At 39.7% G+C, this 18,472-nt stretch overlaps 1 protein-coding gene across 1 annotated transcript in view; it reads right to left on the reverse strand.

Annotated features, from left to right (window-relative positions):
• The window catches only part of emx3 (empty spiracles homeobox 3), a 28,992-nt gene extending 18,890 nt beyond the window's left edge, over positions 1-10,102 (reverse strand). The window contains exon 1 of the mRNA XM_080201126.1: positions 9,473-10,102. Within this exon, the coding sequence (XP_080057252.1) occupies positions 9,473-9,824 (352 nt within the window). The 5' untranslated portion in view covers positions 9,825-10,102. The remainder of the gene's footprint in view (positions 1-9,472) is intronic.
• Between the last annotated feature and the right edge of the window lie 8,370 nt (positions 10,103-18,472).

The following is an 18,472-nucleotide window of genomic DNA, read 5'->3' on the forward strand; positions in this document are numbered from 1 at the left end:
AAAAGGGGATGAATCCTAAATATGAAAATGTGTAAGGGCAAGAATGAAGGTAGTGTGCCAGCAAAGCTGAATGACTGCTGGAGGTTGAAATGAAGATTGAAAAAAGCACACCAAGACATTGAGAGTAATGCAGGGTAACAGGACTGAATATAGGTAGACTTGAAAAAAGAAAATCATAGAATAGAATCCCTACAGTGCAGAAGGAGACCATTTAGTCTGACAACAATCCTATCCCCATAACCTCATGTATTTACCCTGTTAATCCCCCTGACATTAAGGGGCAATTTAGCATGGCCAATCCACCTAACCTGCACACCTTTGGAGCATGGGAGGAAACCGGAACACCCAGAAGAAACCCACGCAGACACGGGAGGATGTGTAACCTCCACACAGTCACCCAAGGATGGATTGAATGCGGGTCCCTGGCACTATGAGGTAGCAGTGCTAACCACTGAGCCACCATGGTCAAAAAAACTATGAAAAGTGCTGCACTGACACTGAATGATATATGAATGAAATAAAACAGAAATTTGAAAATAACCATATATAACATGATGGGAGAAATAGAGTATAGTCCATGGGTCACATCATTCCGTCTATTCCTTTATGTTTTAACCTGCATATTAACAGAAAGTGGAGCAGGGAAGAAGTGGTGGACAGTTAAACTAACCCAGTCCTTAACATTTATTCAAGAAGCGGCGTTTGGAAAGTCTTGCGTTTCTGGAGATTTTAGAACTCAGAAGTGATATTATGTACTATATTATTTGAAAATTCAAAGATTTATGTAATAATAACATCACCAGACAGAATGATTAAGAATTATTGATAACATACTGGTAAAATGCTGGACGAGGAATCAGTGGTTCTCCAGTCACACCTGAACAGTAGTAGCCAACAACACATATGATGACCTTGTATAAAGTATGCACCAACGTAACTATCTACACATTGTTAATAACTAGTGACCAAAGAGGAAACCAACAAGCATTGGTGAGGAATGGATTGCAGTGGGATGCTAAAGAATTGATCAGCTGATCTGGAACAAAAAGCTATTTTGCTGAGGAACATTATATGATGCAGCAGCACCAGCCATATTGAGAAGACATATACCTCTGTGTATATTGCATTGGAAGTTGCTTTGGAGAATATGGGAGAGTACAACATGCAAATATGCCACTTCCCAAGAGTAATGACATGGAACAATTACAGATTGCCACTCAGCATGTGACATCTGCAGAGGCCTAAATTATACAAACCATCAGCACAGTATCACAGCATCTCCTGTGTAAATTTCATCACTGCTTTGAAGACGTGAGAGTCCAAAGTTCCAAGATAATTGGCTGAACTTATATAGTTTTTGCAGAATGGGTCCAGACTACAATAGGAGAGGAATATGAATATTTCAAAAGGCAATACATAGCCTCTCACTAGGCATAGTATTGAATTTTATGAGAAGGAGCACTTCAGGAGATGTAGGTGAGGAGTTTAAAGTGACTGGTAGATATTCACATTCATCAGATCATGTAATCCTGCGTGTGTAGATGCTAACTCTAAAGATACTGAAGTCATAGTAACTCCAGTAAAAGAGCCCTAGCTGTGATCCAGGTGTTTCAGAATTGCCCAGAGAGACAGGTAGGAGGTATTCTGTATCCTTTATAGCTTATCATTGGCTGTGCCTTCATACACAAGTGCTTTCCCTTCAACTACATAAAATTAGGATATTGTCACAACCAGCATGATAATGTTCACACTGCATAAAAGACAAGCACGTATAAACCATACATATGCATAATTGAATAAAATTCATTCAGGTTTAATTTTTCTTTCTAGCTACAAACTCTTAAACTTTGGAATGAAGAAAATGTCTGAAAGACAAAGTGGTTAACTCCTGAAGGTGTTTGTCAAGTAGACTGCTGATCTTCACAGGCACTGGTCAAAAATTGTAGACAACTGATTTGCTCCTCAGCAGAGTCTCAGTATCTTTACACATTGGTCCTATGCTCTGCTCCACAGCTAACTGTTGTACACTCACTTCCCAGACCAGTACTCACTGTGAATCTGTAATCCTACAGTTCTTACCCTGTTTATACTCCTCTCCTACATGTCACTACATTGCAAGACCATTTGTCAACTTTAAATACAGCTTTGCTGATGGATAAAAGAAAATTTCGTTTATCTTTCACTTCTCCACTAGTTGATGATAATTTTACATTTTCCCAATTCAGTAAGCTCAGTAACTCCAAGGCTGGACTGGAGAGAAATATACACTTCTATATTTGACTGTGCAACCGCACATTCCTTTATGCAAAGTGCAACACATTTTAAAAATTGCATTTTTCTCAATTTTCTTCTACTGCTTGTTAAAACAACTCTAGAGGAATAGAAATATTGGAGCAACACTAAAAAAAACAGATAGCTGCAGTATTTTTATTTGCATTACTCCTTGTTTTCCTCTACTATTATTTGTCATTGAAGTTAACACAACAAGAAATAGATGGCGTAGAGTGCCCCATCCAGCTATGGGGAGATAGTGATAGAATATTAAGCTGTTTTTGTTTATTACTGGATACAGATATCTGTTGCTATTAATTAAACTCTGTACAATGTGGCGTCATCAAATATCTACTGAAGCACCAATCACAAACAATAATCCTCTTGTTATGCCTGTTAGCTAAATAATTTGCAGTGCATTATTCTGTTTCTCATCAATTTTGCACCCTCTTTTCTATCCTCTCCTGAAGATGTTAACTCTTTGTTAGGATGCAGTTTCCTCCAGCACCTTCACCCATGTTTTCATTATTCCTGTGTCATCCTCGACAACAAGAATGTGCAAGTTCTTCAGCTTCAGAAGACATCACAGTCAATCCAATTCTGTTGTCATTTGATATCCAATCATATAAACTTTAGGGATGTAAGCTCTGGCTACTTTATTTTTTCTTGACCTAATGGTCATAAGGCTTACTAACAGTTTCTACAAGCACATGGTTACTCTCAGGTGACAACCAGACTAAACCTGGGATCTTCTGGATTTGATGTAGAAATTGGTATGTTTTAGTACAGTGCTAATTATATATAATCTGTTGAAGAAGAGATGAGGTCATTTAAATCAAATTTCTGTGCTGCCTCAGTACTTTTGAGAGACTCAAACTCTTGTCCTGTGATACTTCACTTTGCTCTATTAACTACAGGAATAGGAAAAGAGGATTGTTTGAAGATTGCTTTGTTAAAGTTATATGTTGGCAATTATATTCATGGTCCACATTAACAGCAATTTCATTGGAAATTATTGTCTGAACAGAAGGCTTCAGATCTCCTTTGGATTTACTATTTATATGCGTGCACATTTTTAGAAGAGACCTCAGCTGATGCTGAATCAAATACTTTGTAACTTAAATAATTATTCTTAATTGCATCAAGGAGGTCTGTGCTTGGTACAATCAAGCCGGTTCAGTTCAGAACAAATTAGGATTGAATCCAGATGCTGGATGCATTCACTACTGTGATGCTGAACTACTGTGAGTTTTATATATTGTGGCTACTGCTTTATTCAGACAGGTTGTTGAGTGGAGATAGTCATCTGAATTTGTTGTACCCCATTGACACCTGAATTTCCATTTACAAACAAAATGAATAACTGTGCAGGAGTTAACCAGAACTGTGCACCTGTAGCAGACTAATTACTTTTTCTCCAAAAATGTTATTTTAAATTTCCCTACAACTGAGACAGTACCATTTAAAATTTAGGGTTTAAAATGCTCCTATTCCTTAAATGTATCCACAATCCCAGGAAAATCACTAAATGGCTACTTCTTAAATAAATACGCAGTCTCAGGAAGATTAATTATTCCTTAATTGAACCATCACCCCAAGAGCACAGTATTTATTCCTTAATTGGGCCACCAATCCCAAAAAACAGTGGCTTTGGACAGCACAGTGGTTAGCGCCGCTGCCTCCAGGACCAGGCTGAATTCTGACATTGTGTGACTGCATGGAGTTTGCACATTGTTGCCATGTCTACCTGAGTTTCCTCCGGGGGCTCCGGTTTCCTCCCATATTCCAAAGATGTGCAGGTTAAGTGGATCAGCCATGCTAAATTGCAAGTGCCTAAAGATGTGTGGGTCAGATGGATTTGCTATGGTAAATGTGTGGGGTTATGGGAATAAGGTAGGGTAGGTGGGCTTGGGTAAGATGCTCTGTCAGAGAGTTGGTGCAGACTCAATGGGCTGAGTGTCCTCCTTCAGCACAGTAGGGTTTCTATGATTCCTTACATAGATTCCAAATCCAGGTGACAGTGCCTCTGTCAAATTTTTATTAAAACCAAAAGAAAATTTACAAGGTACAAATTTCAAACAACCCAGCCAAATCACATCCTACCAGAAAGTATCTCATTGTGTTTACTCAAATATAGAAATGTACACTTCAGATGGAGGCCATTTGACCTTCTCTATCAATACTGACTCTTTACTGGAACAATCCCGCTGTCCTGCTCTCTCCCTTTAATTCTAGAGCTTCTTCTGCTTCTAAAGTCTTTAGACTTCTAAAGTCTTACCTTTATGATATGTAACAGTAACGCTTCAATGAACTTACATGGAAAAATTCTAATAAATTTGTGTAGATAAATTTCCCCTAGCTTCGCTGTTTGCTACTTTGATAACCCTTTAGCTTTGACTCCTAAATTGCAGAAAATAATCAAAATTTTTCATGATTTGAAAAGTCCCTAATAAATCTCATAGGCTTCTTTACTCCAAAGGAAGTAGTCACAGTACCTTAAATCTCTGGACATAGATTGAGTTTCTAATCTCTGGTACTATCCCAATAAATCTGTGTAGTATGTACATTCTCTTTGGTATTATGTCCTTCCTATAAAGTGTCCCAAATGTACACCATCCTCTAACTATCCCTGAACTATTGCCTTCTACACATGTATCATTATTCCATTTTTTTCTATGACCTCATTTAGAAAAAAACTAAAAATGTGAATAAGTGTTGTGGTTATGTGTTTAAATTGTTATAAGTACTACTAGATTTGTGGTTTTCAATTTTTTATTAAATTGAAAAGCTATCTAATGTGATTCATCCAGTTAGGCCTTCAATGGATGACCACATTATAGTTTCATTTTAAGGAGTTATGTTTTTTTAAATCATCAACCTTTAGTCTGTAACTGTTTAATAAGGAAAATCCAAATAGGAGGGAGAGTGGAATTAATTGGCTACGGCCATCAATGATGCTTCAGAGAAAGAGCTATTCTCTGAATCTTTGTGCCAATTGCAACATCTTTCAGAGACTTATATGCTTTCAGACCTTATACTAGTATTATTTAATCAAAGAGTTGCAGAAGTAAACATCTAAAGAAATTGTGGGAAAAATACTTAGGCATAATTTCATAATTGTATTTTTAAATGACTTAAACAATACCATCTTTGCCTAGTATATACATTGCAAATTTACTAACTTTTTTTAAACTAACGTATGCAGTGTGATCGTGACAGAAAGCTCATAGAGGTTACAATATTTGATCACACATGGCCTGTCAGTAACAGGAGGTCAGTCACTATGACCATGAGGCTTACCAGTCGAGAGGTACAAAACCTGTACAAGTCACATAAACTGTCATATAACGTGCTCTATGTAAAAAACGTGAATATTATTGCACGTGATGTGACGCCCACTTTAAAACGCTTGTAATTTACAATATTTTACGAATAAAGTATATTTTTTGCAAACAAAAAGTGCAGTCATACATGGTTCAACTTTAAGGTTACAGGAACTGTCTAACAGTCTGGAGAAACCAGCTCCTCTGCAAAATAATAATGAGGTCATTGGTAAATTAAGGACATTCAATAAAATGCTTGAAATGTGCATATGTTGCAAATGTGAAACATTTGTATAACTGGTTGGGGTTAATCGTGGAAAGCAAGATTACATCACCCATATTAAAGGTTTACTCAGAAAGACCTCTAAATTGTGTCTTTCTAATTAATTTGTTCATCAGTTAGATGGCAACCATCAATAACACATATGATATACATTCAACATAATGTTCAGAAAACATAGTTCTGAGAATAAAATTCGATACTGGAGAATTGTTTCTCCATACAGACATCATATACGAAAATCAACATATATCCATTTTCAATCTGGTTAAGGTTAAGTAGCATGATACCACTTCAGTCAAGGGGTCCAGGTCATGTCAGAAAGATCAGAATGATAAAGATTTTCCTTTTCCATTTCCATTATGTAGAATCTTCAACTTTGAAGCACCATTAGTGCCTCCCCTTATCGAATTAAACAATATTTAAAAATTCAGCTTTTTTTTTCCTGTGTAAGGAGTGTATTTTCAACAACGTCATCGCAATGTCCCTAATGTGCGTGCGAGTGGAAAGGTGAGTCATGGATCTAAACATTTGCAATTTACAAATATTGATGAGATTGAAATAAAGCATGTACTAAGTACTTCGGAAACGATTTGCTTATATCACACTTTAAATGACCTTACACGTTCAGGAAATTGCACTTACTTTTGAATGTATTAAGTCAATCACACGGTCACCTCAAGCCTAACCACTCTTAATGGGTTAGCAATTTCAAAATGTTTGCATTTCCGTGGCACTCTCTGCATACTCTCCCTCCTAAGATTGGTGAAGTATTTACATACTTGTCGCATTCTCTGCGGAAGTTTAATGTACTTTATATGGATTTAGCATGCAGCGCGCTGGGAAGGTGTTTCCCCTGAATCCAGCATGCTGTCAGTGCGCGAAATACCAAGTACTGGATTCTTTTCACCTTATAACATGCCTTTCAATGTGCTTGTTTAATCTGCATTGTACTGAATTCTATACTCTGCGTGAACTGTCTACTATGTGCAGTATATAGTGTCAAGAACAGTATAAAACATGCTCTACAGATTGCGGACCTGCAGTGGACAGTCTAGTCCATGCCTCCATGTTCTCATCCTCTATAATACGCTCTGTAGCATGCTGTGCAAGATAAACGTCCGCCGACCACGGTACCCATGCTGTATAGCCTGCTGTGTGTGTACGGGCCCTACAAGTAATTAATTTACTCCGTGAGGTGCTTGCGGTAAAGTTAATGTGAGGGTACAGCTGAAATATTCCAGAGGAGTGATACCATAGGTGTTCACTTCTGGTTTGGTTGCATTTCTGTAAATAGACTGTAAATAAAAAATCGTCCTTTAAAATATTTCTAAATCAAGTTTCTCTAAGCAGATGTTGCCTCGAAACAACGTGCGAAAGAATTTTTGCCTTTTCCGAAGCGGTTACATTTTCCCTCCCACCCTTCTCAACACCAGTTACCATTTCTACTCCGAACTGAGCCGCGGGCCCAAATGCTATCCTGTCCCGCCATCTTCCTCTGAGACCCAAACTTAATGTCCCCAAGGAATGGGTAGAGTTTAGAACTAATTTGTATCACTTCGTCCCTCACTCCTGGCTGGAAATGTATAGGTCCAAGAATGATTCAGCTTTGACAAAGGGTCATCAGGACTCGAAACGCTAGGTCTTTTACAGATGCTGCCAGACCTGAGATTCTCCAGCATTTTCTCTTTTGGTTTCAGATTCCAGTATCCGCAGTAATTTCCTTTTATCCAATGATTCAATAGAATTTTGCACCCAATCTATTTCCCTTTTTTCAATTTTTGCGTTTATATTCGAAATAAATAATTTAGACACAAGTTACATTAAGCAAGAACTTTAAGTTCTAAAGCGCCTCCCACGTCCCAAGAGTCGTGGTAATCTTTATATTGATTATCACATATCAAATGATTCTGGTGTATAAATTTCAGAAGACAACTTTAAAATGTCTGCGCATTTAAACTGTTACGCATAAATTCAATGTGTTTAACCTCAGCATCAGGCAACTCAATTATGCGAGTGGTGTAAATTAGTTACATCCATCAAATTGCCACTTTAAACTTATAGAATTATACTTGTGGAAAAAATGCAGGTTAATTTATACACTGCGCACAAATTCTGCTTTCCCTTTGCACTGCGTATCGTCGGAAATTCAGGGAGGGAAATATTTGCACAATTCACTTCTTTAATGATTTCTGCCGTGTCATTTTGTTTTAATTCTAAACGGTGACTAGATGAAAAAAAGATTACGTCCATTTGCAACAAGCACTTGCGTCGTAATGGCTAATGAAGTTTCTTTTAAAATTGGGTGGTGGACGTAAAGTTATGAAGGCAACGGACAATTAGACCAGGTTCGTTTCTTTTTTTAAATGATGGTGTTTAATAACACTGTTCAAACAAAACAAACAGTGATTTAAATTTAACCTGACTTTCCCCTCCTGATTGGTATGCATTGGCTCAGACTTAAGCAATATACTACCAATGCTGCCACTCTGAAATGAAAACACGATGGAGGGTCGTCGACTGGAGCATTGACTGTTTCTCTCCCCACAGATGCTGCCGGACCTGCTGAGTATCTCCAACATGCTTTGTACCAGGGTTTACAGAGACTGTGAGCCACAAACAAGGTGCGCCTGTCTCTGGAGTAGGAAAGCATATTACAGATTAAATGCCTCACCGTGGACTGTTCGCAACAAATAAATCGATTTGCGTGTAAAAAAAAACTACACTGCAAACGGGATTTAAAAAATAAATCCAATCCTCTTCATAAATTCAACTGTAGTTTGCAAAAATAAAGGTGCCCCGTTCACAGAAGCACATTTCGACCCCCTCTCCGTATTTTCATACCAGGTTAAAAGTTGTTGTTCAGAGTTTTAATATTTTTAATTCAACTCTGCAACTGGATTCGGACAAGGACAAGGGCAGGAGAACGTCCGGACCACACTTTCTAAACTTAAACTGAAATCTGCAGCTGGGAGTGACTGAGCCCAAACAGCGCTTGAGATCCCCTCTTCCTCCCGCGGGCCCAATGCGCAGAAACTCCCCGGAAGCTGTGACAATCAGAAGGGGTTACAGTGAGGCAGTCTCTCCAAAAGAAGTGAAGGTAGAATTCCTGCTAATTTCTGACTTACATTTTTAAATCAGCTCCCAACTTTGCTTCAGATTGAACCCTTTACTCATTCCCGCAGTATTTATTATTGAACTCAAGCTGAATTGACTCGTGGTTTTGGTTCTTTTTTAACAGGTATTGTACACTCCATAATCCTGATTTACGTGCCTAATGGTTTGTTTATGTTTAGAGAACCAAAAAAAATCAAATAAAGTGTCTACACAAGGGTAATCTAACGATGTAAAATTGGTCGTTTTTTTGCTTTTAAATTAATCCCTTGCCAGAGTAAGAACAAACGCCGCTTCGAGTGTTTACAACATAATCTCTTAGACACAGGATGCAAAAAAGATTAGATGTTCGCCTCTTCATTATGAACATTAAGAGTTGGGTGAGTGAGTTTTATTCAGATGCAATTTAACATTTTAAATCTCTCCGCATAGCATTGGACACGATACTTACAAACTGTTATCACTTAAAATGCTATCAAATTACCTTGAAACCTGTGACCCAGGTATCTGTTCCTTAACACCCATGGGTAAAAGCTTAGCGCTTCCCTCTGCTGCGGTGCAAAGAAAGACTGTGCGGGGAGGTGGTGCGGATTCCCCGGGTGCATAGAGAGAGCGGGGCTGGCCGCGTGTGCCACCGGCTCAGGGAACAGGAGCTCGGGGCTGCCGTAGAGAGTCCTGCCGGCGTTCTGAAAGCCGCTGCCAAAGGGAGAGGCGTGCACCGAATCAGCGTATCTGAGCGCGGTGGGTCGAAGGGGCTCATCCCCGAGTGTGGAGGGGCTGTCTTTGCCTACCAGAGCCTCGATGGTGAAGCATTTCTTGGTCGCGGGCTGGAACATGCCTTTCGCCAGAATGTGGGTTGGCTCTGATGGCAAAGATCAGGCAGCTTTGAGAAAGTCCAAAAACAGGTTCGAAAAAAAGGTTTTTGGTTGTCCCTCAGTAGTAGGCACAATTCCTTAGATCCAATGTGGACTCCAATCCATGTAACAATCCATATGCGTACCTGGCAATGTGTGATTCGGTTTAAAAAAAACTTGTGTTAACGATTTGGAGCTGGATGATCTAATTAAAAGGGGGCTGACACTAAACAGCCCATTGATTGCCAGCAGTTTCTCACCGATTGGCTCCATTACCTGCCCTGCAGCTCCTCTCAGTTACAGGCGTGGTGGACATGCGCACAATGTGCGAGAGGAAAGGGTCCAACCTATTTCCCAGTGAGTGCTGACCGAGAAACCCAAAAAAACAGACAGCATAGCACAGGTCTGGCTGTGTGTGCAACCTACACTGGGGAGGATGCAAACTCGCTGGGAAAGCGACCAAATCCTGCAGCAACAACCAAATTCACCAGCTTCCTAGAGGCTGTGGCCTTAAAAGAATTAAAAATTTGCTCTTTCGAAATAAATTCGAAGTACTTCTCCGGGTGAGATACAGCAAATACGGCATCTCTCACTCTGCAGGAATCCAGCGAAAGATTTGCCTTCTCTATATCTATTCATCTATATCTATTCACTTCTATATGGATTCAAATTCGTTCATTCATATTTATCTCGTAAACGATATACACTAATCAATTATTTAATTTATATACATATATACCTAGTAATTCCCTATATCAATCTACCTATCAAATATATCAATCATTGTGTCCCTATTTATATATCTGTTCATTAAGGTTTCTCCAGCTATGGTCATTCTCTCTCTAAGGTGAATCAGGAGGTTGACTCCCACCTTTGCCTCTGTGTGCCCGAACCCCCAGCACCATAAGGTTACACCGCCAGCGCTTCCTTCCCGCCTCCTGGACGGACCAGCCGCGGGTTTCCCCCCTCAGTCAGGTCGGCCACCAACAACAGCGGCGGGGGTTACAGGGCCTCGGGCAGTGCCGGAGCCGTGAACTTTAATCCACTGGAAACTTTCACTCTGACCAAAGGAGATTTAAGCGGGGCTTAAATATGGGCAGACCCAGGAATATCAGAGCGAGAAAGTTGGAGCTGAACTGGAAACAACAGTTCCAGAGGTGAAGAAGTAGCGCTGATCCAAGTGCTTCCGAAACCATTGAAACCAAATATATTTAAATTAACCCTTTGCCTCCTCCTGCTGGAGGAAGACTGCACATTTCACTGGGCAGATTCCAAAGGAAATTAAGAGTGATTACAATTGAGAAAATCTCCTGAATTGAAGTCTTGTAAATGTTAATTTACCACCAGAATTGGGTGAACAATCTGCTTTGTCGTGGTACAGCTTTACTCTTTACCTAATTTTTAAAATATGTTCGATTTGATGAGGTCCTGTTAATAATTCTTATCCATTGTTGTAATAATTAATATTACTCCTTCGCTTTTTAATCCTGGCCTCACATCCGTACAGGATTGGGCTTGAGTGCAAGTTCCTCCCAGCGGTCTGGTCATCGCCTGCAAACCCTAATAAACTTTTTGATGTTCAGTTTGTAATATTCCCAGCCTGTTTCCTTGGATTTTTAAGAAGCGAAGCACTATCAGAGACACCATTAGATTCCTGTCTGTTTCCCTCACCGGACAGAGCATAAAAACACCTTCTCGCCACATTGGGTCCGTGATATTTTCACCCTAGAAAACTCTACTGGAGAATGTAGATATGAGCCAACATGAAGCAACCCCTTACATATCCAATATTGCTATTAATTATTCCGCAATCACAGAAAAGTGCAACCGGCTGGTATAAATAAGGGTAGGGACAGACTGGTCTGTTGTGGACATTTATTTGAATCCTAAACTCTGGGATCCATTCCCCTCCATGAGACTCGGTGACAGGTGATGACACTTCCCTCACAGCTAAATGTAACGGCATTTTTCTCTGATGGAAGGTTGCTGCAGGTAAATGCAATTACCCCCCCCCCCCCCCCCCCGAAGCATTACTGCAGGTTAGTGCTCTTATCGGTCTACTATTGCTACGAGTAATTACATTTCCTTATCAATCAAAGGTGCTACAAGTAACTGTAATTCCTCTCGAAGGAAACATTCCCACAGGTAACCCGCTTGCCTTTCTGGCGAATCCATTTTAGCTCAGGTTACACTCTGTGTCTCACTAATACTGACATTACACTCACTATTTCTCTTTCAAATGGCCGCTTTCCTATTTATTGTTTGCCCAAAATAATAAAGTTGAAATAGAAACAAATCGATTGTAATAAGGGATATTGCATTAGCAATAGACCATGTTCACCGTCGCCTCTGGACAGGGTTAACTCTGAATGGGCTATTGCTAAGGGAATATTTAACATCCGAATTTGCAGTAAGCATGACATTCACTCAACGTTGCAGATTGTTCCATGTGTACATTTTTGGACTCGGTCTGAAAGTTCATGCATAGAGGTCAGGTCAATGACAATTCGAATGGAAACCGATTGTATTCAGTGTTTGTGTTTTCTTCGTAGTGTTGAATATTGGATCAAACATAAAAGCTGCATGTTTCACTGCTATGCGTTTCACTGAGCGCACCCTGCAGTTAATATTCTGAAGCAATGTTAGTAAAACTCTGACATGGAACCCGTGTCGGTGGCTTTCTCTGTTTCGTTTTGTTTCCACAGATTGAAGTGTCATTTTATCTCTGTCACTTTCCCTCAACAGTTACCCAGGGTCACGATCTGAAGCCGTTTCGAGAGGGGGAAAAAAGCTGATAGGACGGTTTTTGAGAATGTAACTGCAGCACAAAATATCTAACCCAACGATGGAATTGTGTTTAAATTCTGACGGCGGATACGCCTGCAATTTTTGGTATTAAAGCGACCGTGCGTGTTAATGTTCGCTGGATAAATGCAGACGGAAATTAGGCATCCAGGACCCACTTAATAAACGCGCCCGGGAGTTCAGTTATTGATGAGGCACGAACAAAACTCGAGTGGAGATCAAGTCGTGTTCAGGGAGTGCAATGCAAACATTCTAGCGGGAGTGGGTGCACCTATACAGTATATTCTCAATGTATAACCACATTGCAGTGTACAGTGTTGGAAGCAGGAGCTGGGCACTTTGCGAGTTGAATAGGAACTCAAAGAGTCGCTAAAACATCACTCATGGTCGGACACAGAAGAGAAACAGCCAGCTCCAGCACTATCTACTGTACAATGATGTGCTCCTAACAAGCTAATACTTCCTGATGGTGTTACATTCTTGACTGCCAGAAATGTCCAATTCAGGCTCCAGACCACTGGGGTTGTTGAAGCCAGCATATCAATTGAGTTTCAGGCAGCAGCTAGTTTATGCAGTGATACATGTTTCTGGTTTGGTGCCACTTTAATGGGCCAACACACCTACAGTCGATGTCCAATAATTCACCTGGCTTTGCGCGACATTACCTTTTTATTTAGAAGCTCTGTCGATGATTCAGTTGTACAAGCCGTAAATTAATAAACACAAACATCCTTTCAGAAAGTGAATTTTAAAAATCACTGACGAAAAGCAAAAAACAATTAAAAATTAGTATGAGCTAACCGACATCTGGAAGATGGAGTTTAGTGATTTCCCGTTTGCGGAATTTCACAATGCACATATTGCCCGTGCCTTCTATGTAATCCATGGCTTGGCCAAAGCCTTTGAGCCGGCAAGAGAATAGAAAGGGGTTTCATTATAATGTGCAAATATTATAATTTCGATATCATTTGCGAATATTTGCAGTCGCATAGAACGTCTTAGTTACAATAGCTGCCGCCGTTATCAATCCAAAACTAAAATTGTATCCTAATGTTACTTTTTCACTACATATTTTAGTTATTAATATTGTTTCACAGATACGGCCGATTGATACCATGTACCCCCACCACCTGAGTGGCTAACCGCATTCCAAACGGCAGCTCAATCTTAGTTGTGCAGTTTGTAATTCTCTGGCCTGACACGCGGGGCCATCTGAAATTATTTTTTTGAAGACACATATTTGAGATCAAACAAATCGAAACGGTTGAGGTGGGAAAACAAAACAAGTCAAATCTGAAGGAAAGTCAGTCCTAAAATTCAATTGTTACACTGGATCCTGATTAAGTTTAAAGATTCTTGCGATTCGAGTTGCATTTCTGACTATGTGAATATCGGTGATGGAATAGGTTAGCAATTGAGAGAGTTGGACCTGTTTGGCTACATAACAATAATCGGGGCGCTTCTAAAGTAGTTCACTGTCGATTAATAGCTTCGAAACGTTTGTGACAGACCCGGTGAAGCCATATATAAAAGGCAATCTTTTTACGTACTGTAAAGTTAGCTTAAAAGGGTTCGATCACTGTAACTTTGTGATTCTCCTTATAAGGTACGAATAATTCAATATCTGCTTATTGCACGAAATCAATTTTCTCATTATCGAAACTTAATAGTGCAATTAATTTAAATAGTTAAAAACGCTTTTGCAACTCTGCAACTGATTTCCCTCTCAAAGGAGTTTCCAGTCTGGCTCCGGCTTTTAAAAGAATCCTGTTGGGGATTCTATATTGTTAATCCTCTTAACAATATAATGCGGTACTCCTTCGCTCCAGCTTCTATTTTAGATGCTATTTCAGTGTTACAGATACCAGCAGAATCCATGCCATAGAAGGGTCAAGCTCATTCTCGCTCATTCCAGTGGCAGTGATTGCTTACATTTAATATTGCTGTAAAGTGGTTTCGGTTTCAGATTTGCACAGGAGTTCAGAGTTGGTTCAACCTGACATTCCTCACGCCATGGGTTCCACTCGAATGTCAAAACGGCCTGGAAAAGTGCGCAAGGGTTTCATTAGATCTCCTGCGTGTATTTGAAAAAACACTTGGTTAATCGAAACGTTTACAGATTGACGAGTACCACAAAAAATACATTCGAAACACCGGGAGGATTCTCTGCTGAAAAGGCGGGGTTCCAGCCAGGTAATCGAAATTGAATCAATAATGAAACTACCGTTCAGGGACGGGTAATTACAATAAAGGCAGCATAAAAACACAATTCCTCTCAAAGTTACCCATCTACTCAGCCAATAGCTGGACCGTGCAACCCAAACCAAGGGCAAAATTCAGTCCATGAAATGAGCAGGTTCCAGGTTCAAGTTCCACTCCAGGACTTGAGCTCAAAATTCAAGGCTAACATTCGGTGCTGAGCGCTCAGTTTAATATTCATACAGGTTTACAATCGATATTAATGACTTAGATGAAGAGCCAGAGAGAATTGTATCTAATTTGCTGATGATAGAAAGTTCAATTAAAAGGTAAGATGTGAGGAGGACACAGAGAGGTTGCAGACAGAGACAGGTTAAGATTTAATTTGATTTATTACTGTCATATGGATCAGCATATAGTAAAAAAAAAGTCGTGCTATACAGACAAAGAATATCCTTCATAGAGAAGGAAAGGAGAAGGTGTAAAATGTATTGTTACAGTCATAGCTGGGGTGTAGAGAAAGATCAACTTAATATCCAACTTAAAGTCCATTCAAAAGTCTGATGGCAGTAGTGAAGAAACTGTTCTTGAGTCATTTGGTATGTGTCCTTAGACATTTGTATCTTTTTCCCGATAGACAAAGATGGAAGAGAGTATGTCTGGGATGCGAAGGGTCCTTGATTATGCTGGCTGCTCTTCCAAAGCAGCAGGAAGTGTACACAGAGTAAATAAATGAGAGGCTGGTTTGAGTGATGGATTGGGCTTCGTTCTCAATCTTTTGAAGTTTCTTGCAATCTTGGACAGAGCAGGAGCCATACCAAGCTGTGATACAACCAGAAAGGATGCTTTCTATGTAACAAAATGGCAGGTGGAGAATAATGTGGAAAAATGTGAAGTTATTCACTTTGGTCATAGGAACAGAAAAGTAGAATATTTTTTCAAAGATGAGAAACTTGTAAATGTTGATGATCAAATAGATTTAGGTAGGTGTGCTGGTACAAAGAATACAGAACATTAGTATGTAAGTGCAATAAGCAATTAGGAAGGCAAATGGGATGTTGGCCTTTATTGCAAAGGGGATTGTAGTACAGGAATAAATAAGTCTTACTACAATTATACAGGCTGTTGATGACATTACATTTGGAATACCGTGCATAGATTTAGTCTCCACATTTAAAGATATATTTGCAATGGAAATGGTACAGCAAAGGTTCATTAGATTGGCCCCTTAAATCAGCAGTTTGTCCTATGATGAGAGACTGAGTAAATTGGGTTGATATTCTCTGGAGTTCAGAAGAATGAGAGATGATCTCACTGCAAATTCTGAAGGGGTTTGATTGGGTAGACACTGAGAGAGATTGTTTCCATTGGTCAGAGAATCTAAAACACTGGGGCACTGTCTAAGGATAAGAGGCCTAAACATTTATTATTGAGATGAAGAGAAATTACTTCACTCAAAGGGCTGAAAATCTTTGGATAAAAAGCAAAATACTGCGGATGCTGGGAATCTGAAATAAAAACAGAAAATGCTTGAAAAAACACAACAGATTCTGCATTAGGGTCACTTAGATCCAAAATGTTAACTCTGTTTCTTTCCACAGATGCTGCCAGACCTGCTGCATTTATTCAGCATTTTCTGTTTTCTTCTCAACCCCAAAGGTGCTCCATTGTTGAATACATTTAAGATTGGGATAGACAGATACTTGGTTTATGGGGAGTTAAGGAATATGGAGAATGGTTGGAAACCCAAGCTCAGCCATTATTATGTTGAATGGCAAAGTGGACTCTATGGGTTGTGTGGTCTACCTCTGCTCCTATTCCTTGTTTAAAGTTTTACAGTTTATTTATTAGTGCCACAAGTAGGCTTACATTAACACAGCAATGAAGTTACTGTGAAAATCCCCTAGTTGTCACACTTCAGCACCTGTTCGGGTACACTGAGGGAGAATTTAGCATGGCCAATGCACCTGACCAATACATCTTTGGACTGTGGGAAGAATTCGGAGTATGTGGAGGAAACCCAACAGACACGAGAGAACATGCAGACTCCGCATAGACAGTGACCCAAGCTGGGAATCGAACCCAGGCCCCTGGCGCTGTGAGGCAGCAGTGCTAACCATTGCGTCATCATGTTGCCCTCATCCCTTGTCTGTTCTGGTGCTCCTGTTAATGTAACAAGATCTGCTTTGAAGAAAAACAGAACAGTTAACGCCGGTGTCCTGGTTATTACATTTTGTGGTCTTGTTGTGAGCAAATTGTCCACCTCTTTTCCTACAATAAAAAAGTAACACTTCAGAAGTGCATCATCGATTAGAAAACACTGTGGGAGTCCCCAGACCTGAGAATTGTTCCAGAAATTTAAGTGCTTATTTTAAAACTGGGTTAGAGAGAGGAATATTCTCCAGTTTTCCCACTTCCCAGTGCAATCCAATGACTTCTACGACTTGAATTGGGTCTGTGGTTTTTACTCATTGTATGGATGTCAGCATTAATGATTAGGCCAGCATTTATTGCCCATCCTAATTGCCTTTGAGAAGGTGCTGGTGATTTTGACCCAGCAACAGTGAAAGAACAGAGATATATTTCCAAAGGTACATTTGTGTACTGCATACACTAGGATATCAGGCAGGAACAGGAACAGAGACACTGCAAAACAGAAAAGGTTGGGAATAATCATCAAATCTGGAGGCATCTGTGGAAAGAAACAGATATAACTTTTCAGGTCGATGATGACTTTGCGTCAGACCCAGACTCAATTGTGATGACTCTATTGGTCATCTTGTTTGCTGGCATTGAGTCAAGATCCAAACTTCAATAATACCCAGTCGGGTTGATCCTGTAACCCTAATCCAGGATTCTTGGAGGAAGGGAAGGACAAACTGGTGAGAAAACAAGACAGGGAAGAAAATTCCTCATCCAAAGAAAAGAGATGGCAGCAACAGACAGATTATAACAACAGCATATAAAGTAAGGAGGCAGGCAACATACATGGAGAAAATTAATATTTTAAAAAATTGCACAAAATGAGGAGATGAATGAAAAGGAATAGCAGAGAGATACCGAAACAAAAGGTTGAAAAGCTAAGGCAGCAAGAAAAAAAGGTGAGAAATAAAGTGTGAAATGAAATGTGAAATATAATGGGAAGACATGAAAAAAGTATTATAAAAAAAAGGAAAAGTGGTCCAGATGGGAGAGTAGAAAATAACAAAATACAGAGACAGGAGGAATGCAAATAATATGGGATTAGCACAGAAACAGAGAGGACAGAAGTGTGAAGAAATTAACTACATCACTGACAACACAACTGCTGTATCTGGAGTAAATCCCAGAATTTAACATTTCAAATTGTACCAACAACAAACAGGCAAGCGGCAAGATTTAAACTAACCATTCCATCATTCATTGTGTCAGACCAATGTTGACCATAGGAATCTCATACATATATTACCACAACAACGGTAAGGCCTCATGGACAAATTCTATTCAGCACGGTTAATAAACACAGGGCTGTAAGTTGGAGAAGTTACATCATTTAGATCAATGGGACCAGAGTGATCATTAATCACCTAGGGGATAGCAGCACTCTCATCTTTACACAAACTGTATCAGAAATAGACGTGAGAACT

The sequence above is a fragment of the Carcharhinus amblyrhynchos genome, chromosome 13 (assembly GCF_965287045.1).
Source record: "Carcharhinus amblyrhynchos chromosome 13, sCarAmb.v2.hapA, whole genome shotgun sequence".
Taxonomy (NCBI): Eukaryota; Metazoa; Chordata; class Chondrichthyes; order Carcharhiniformes; family Carcharhinidae; genus Carcharhinus; species Carcharhinus amblyrhynchos.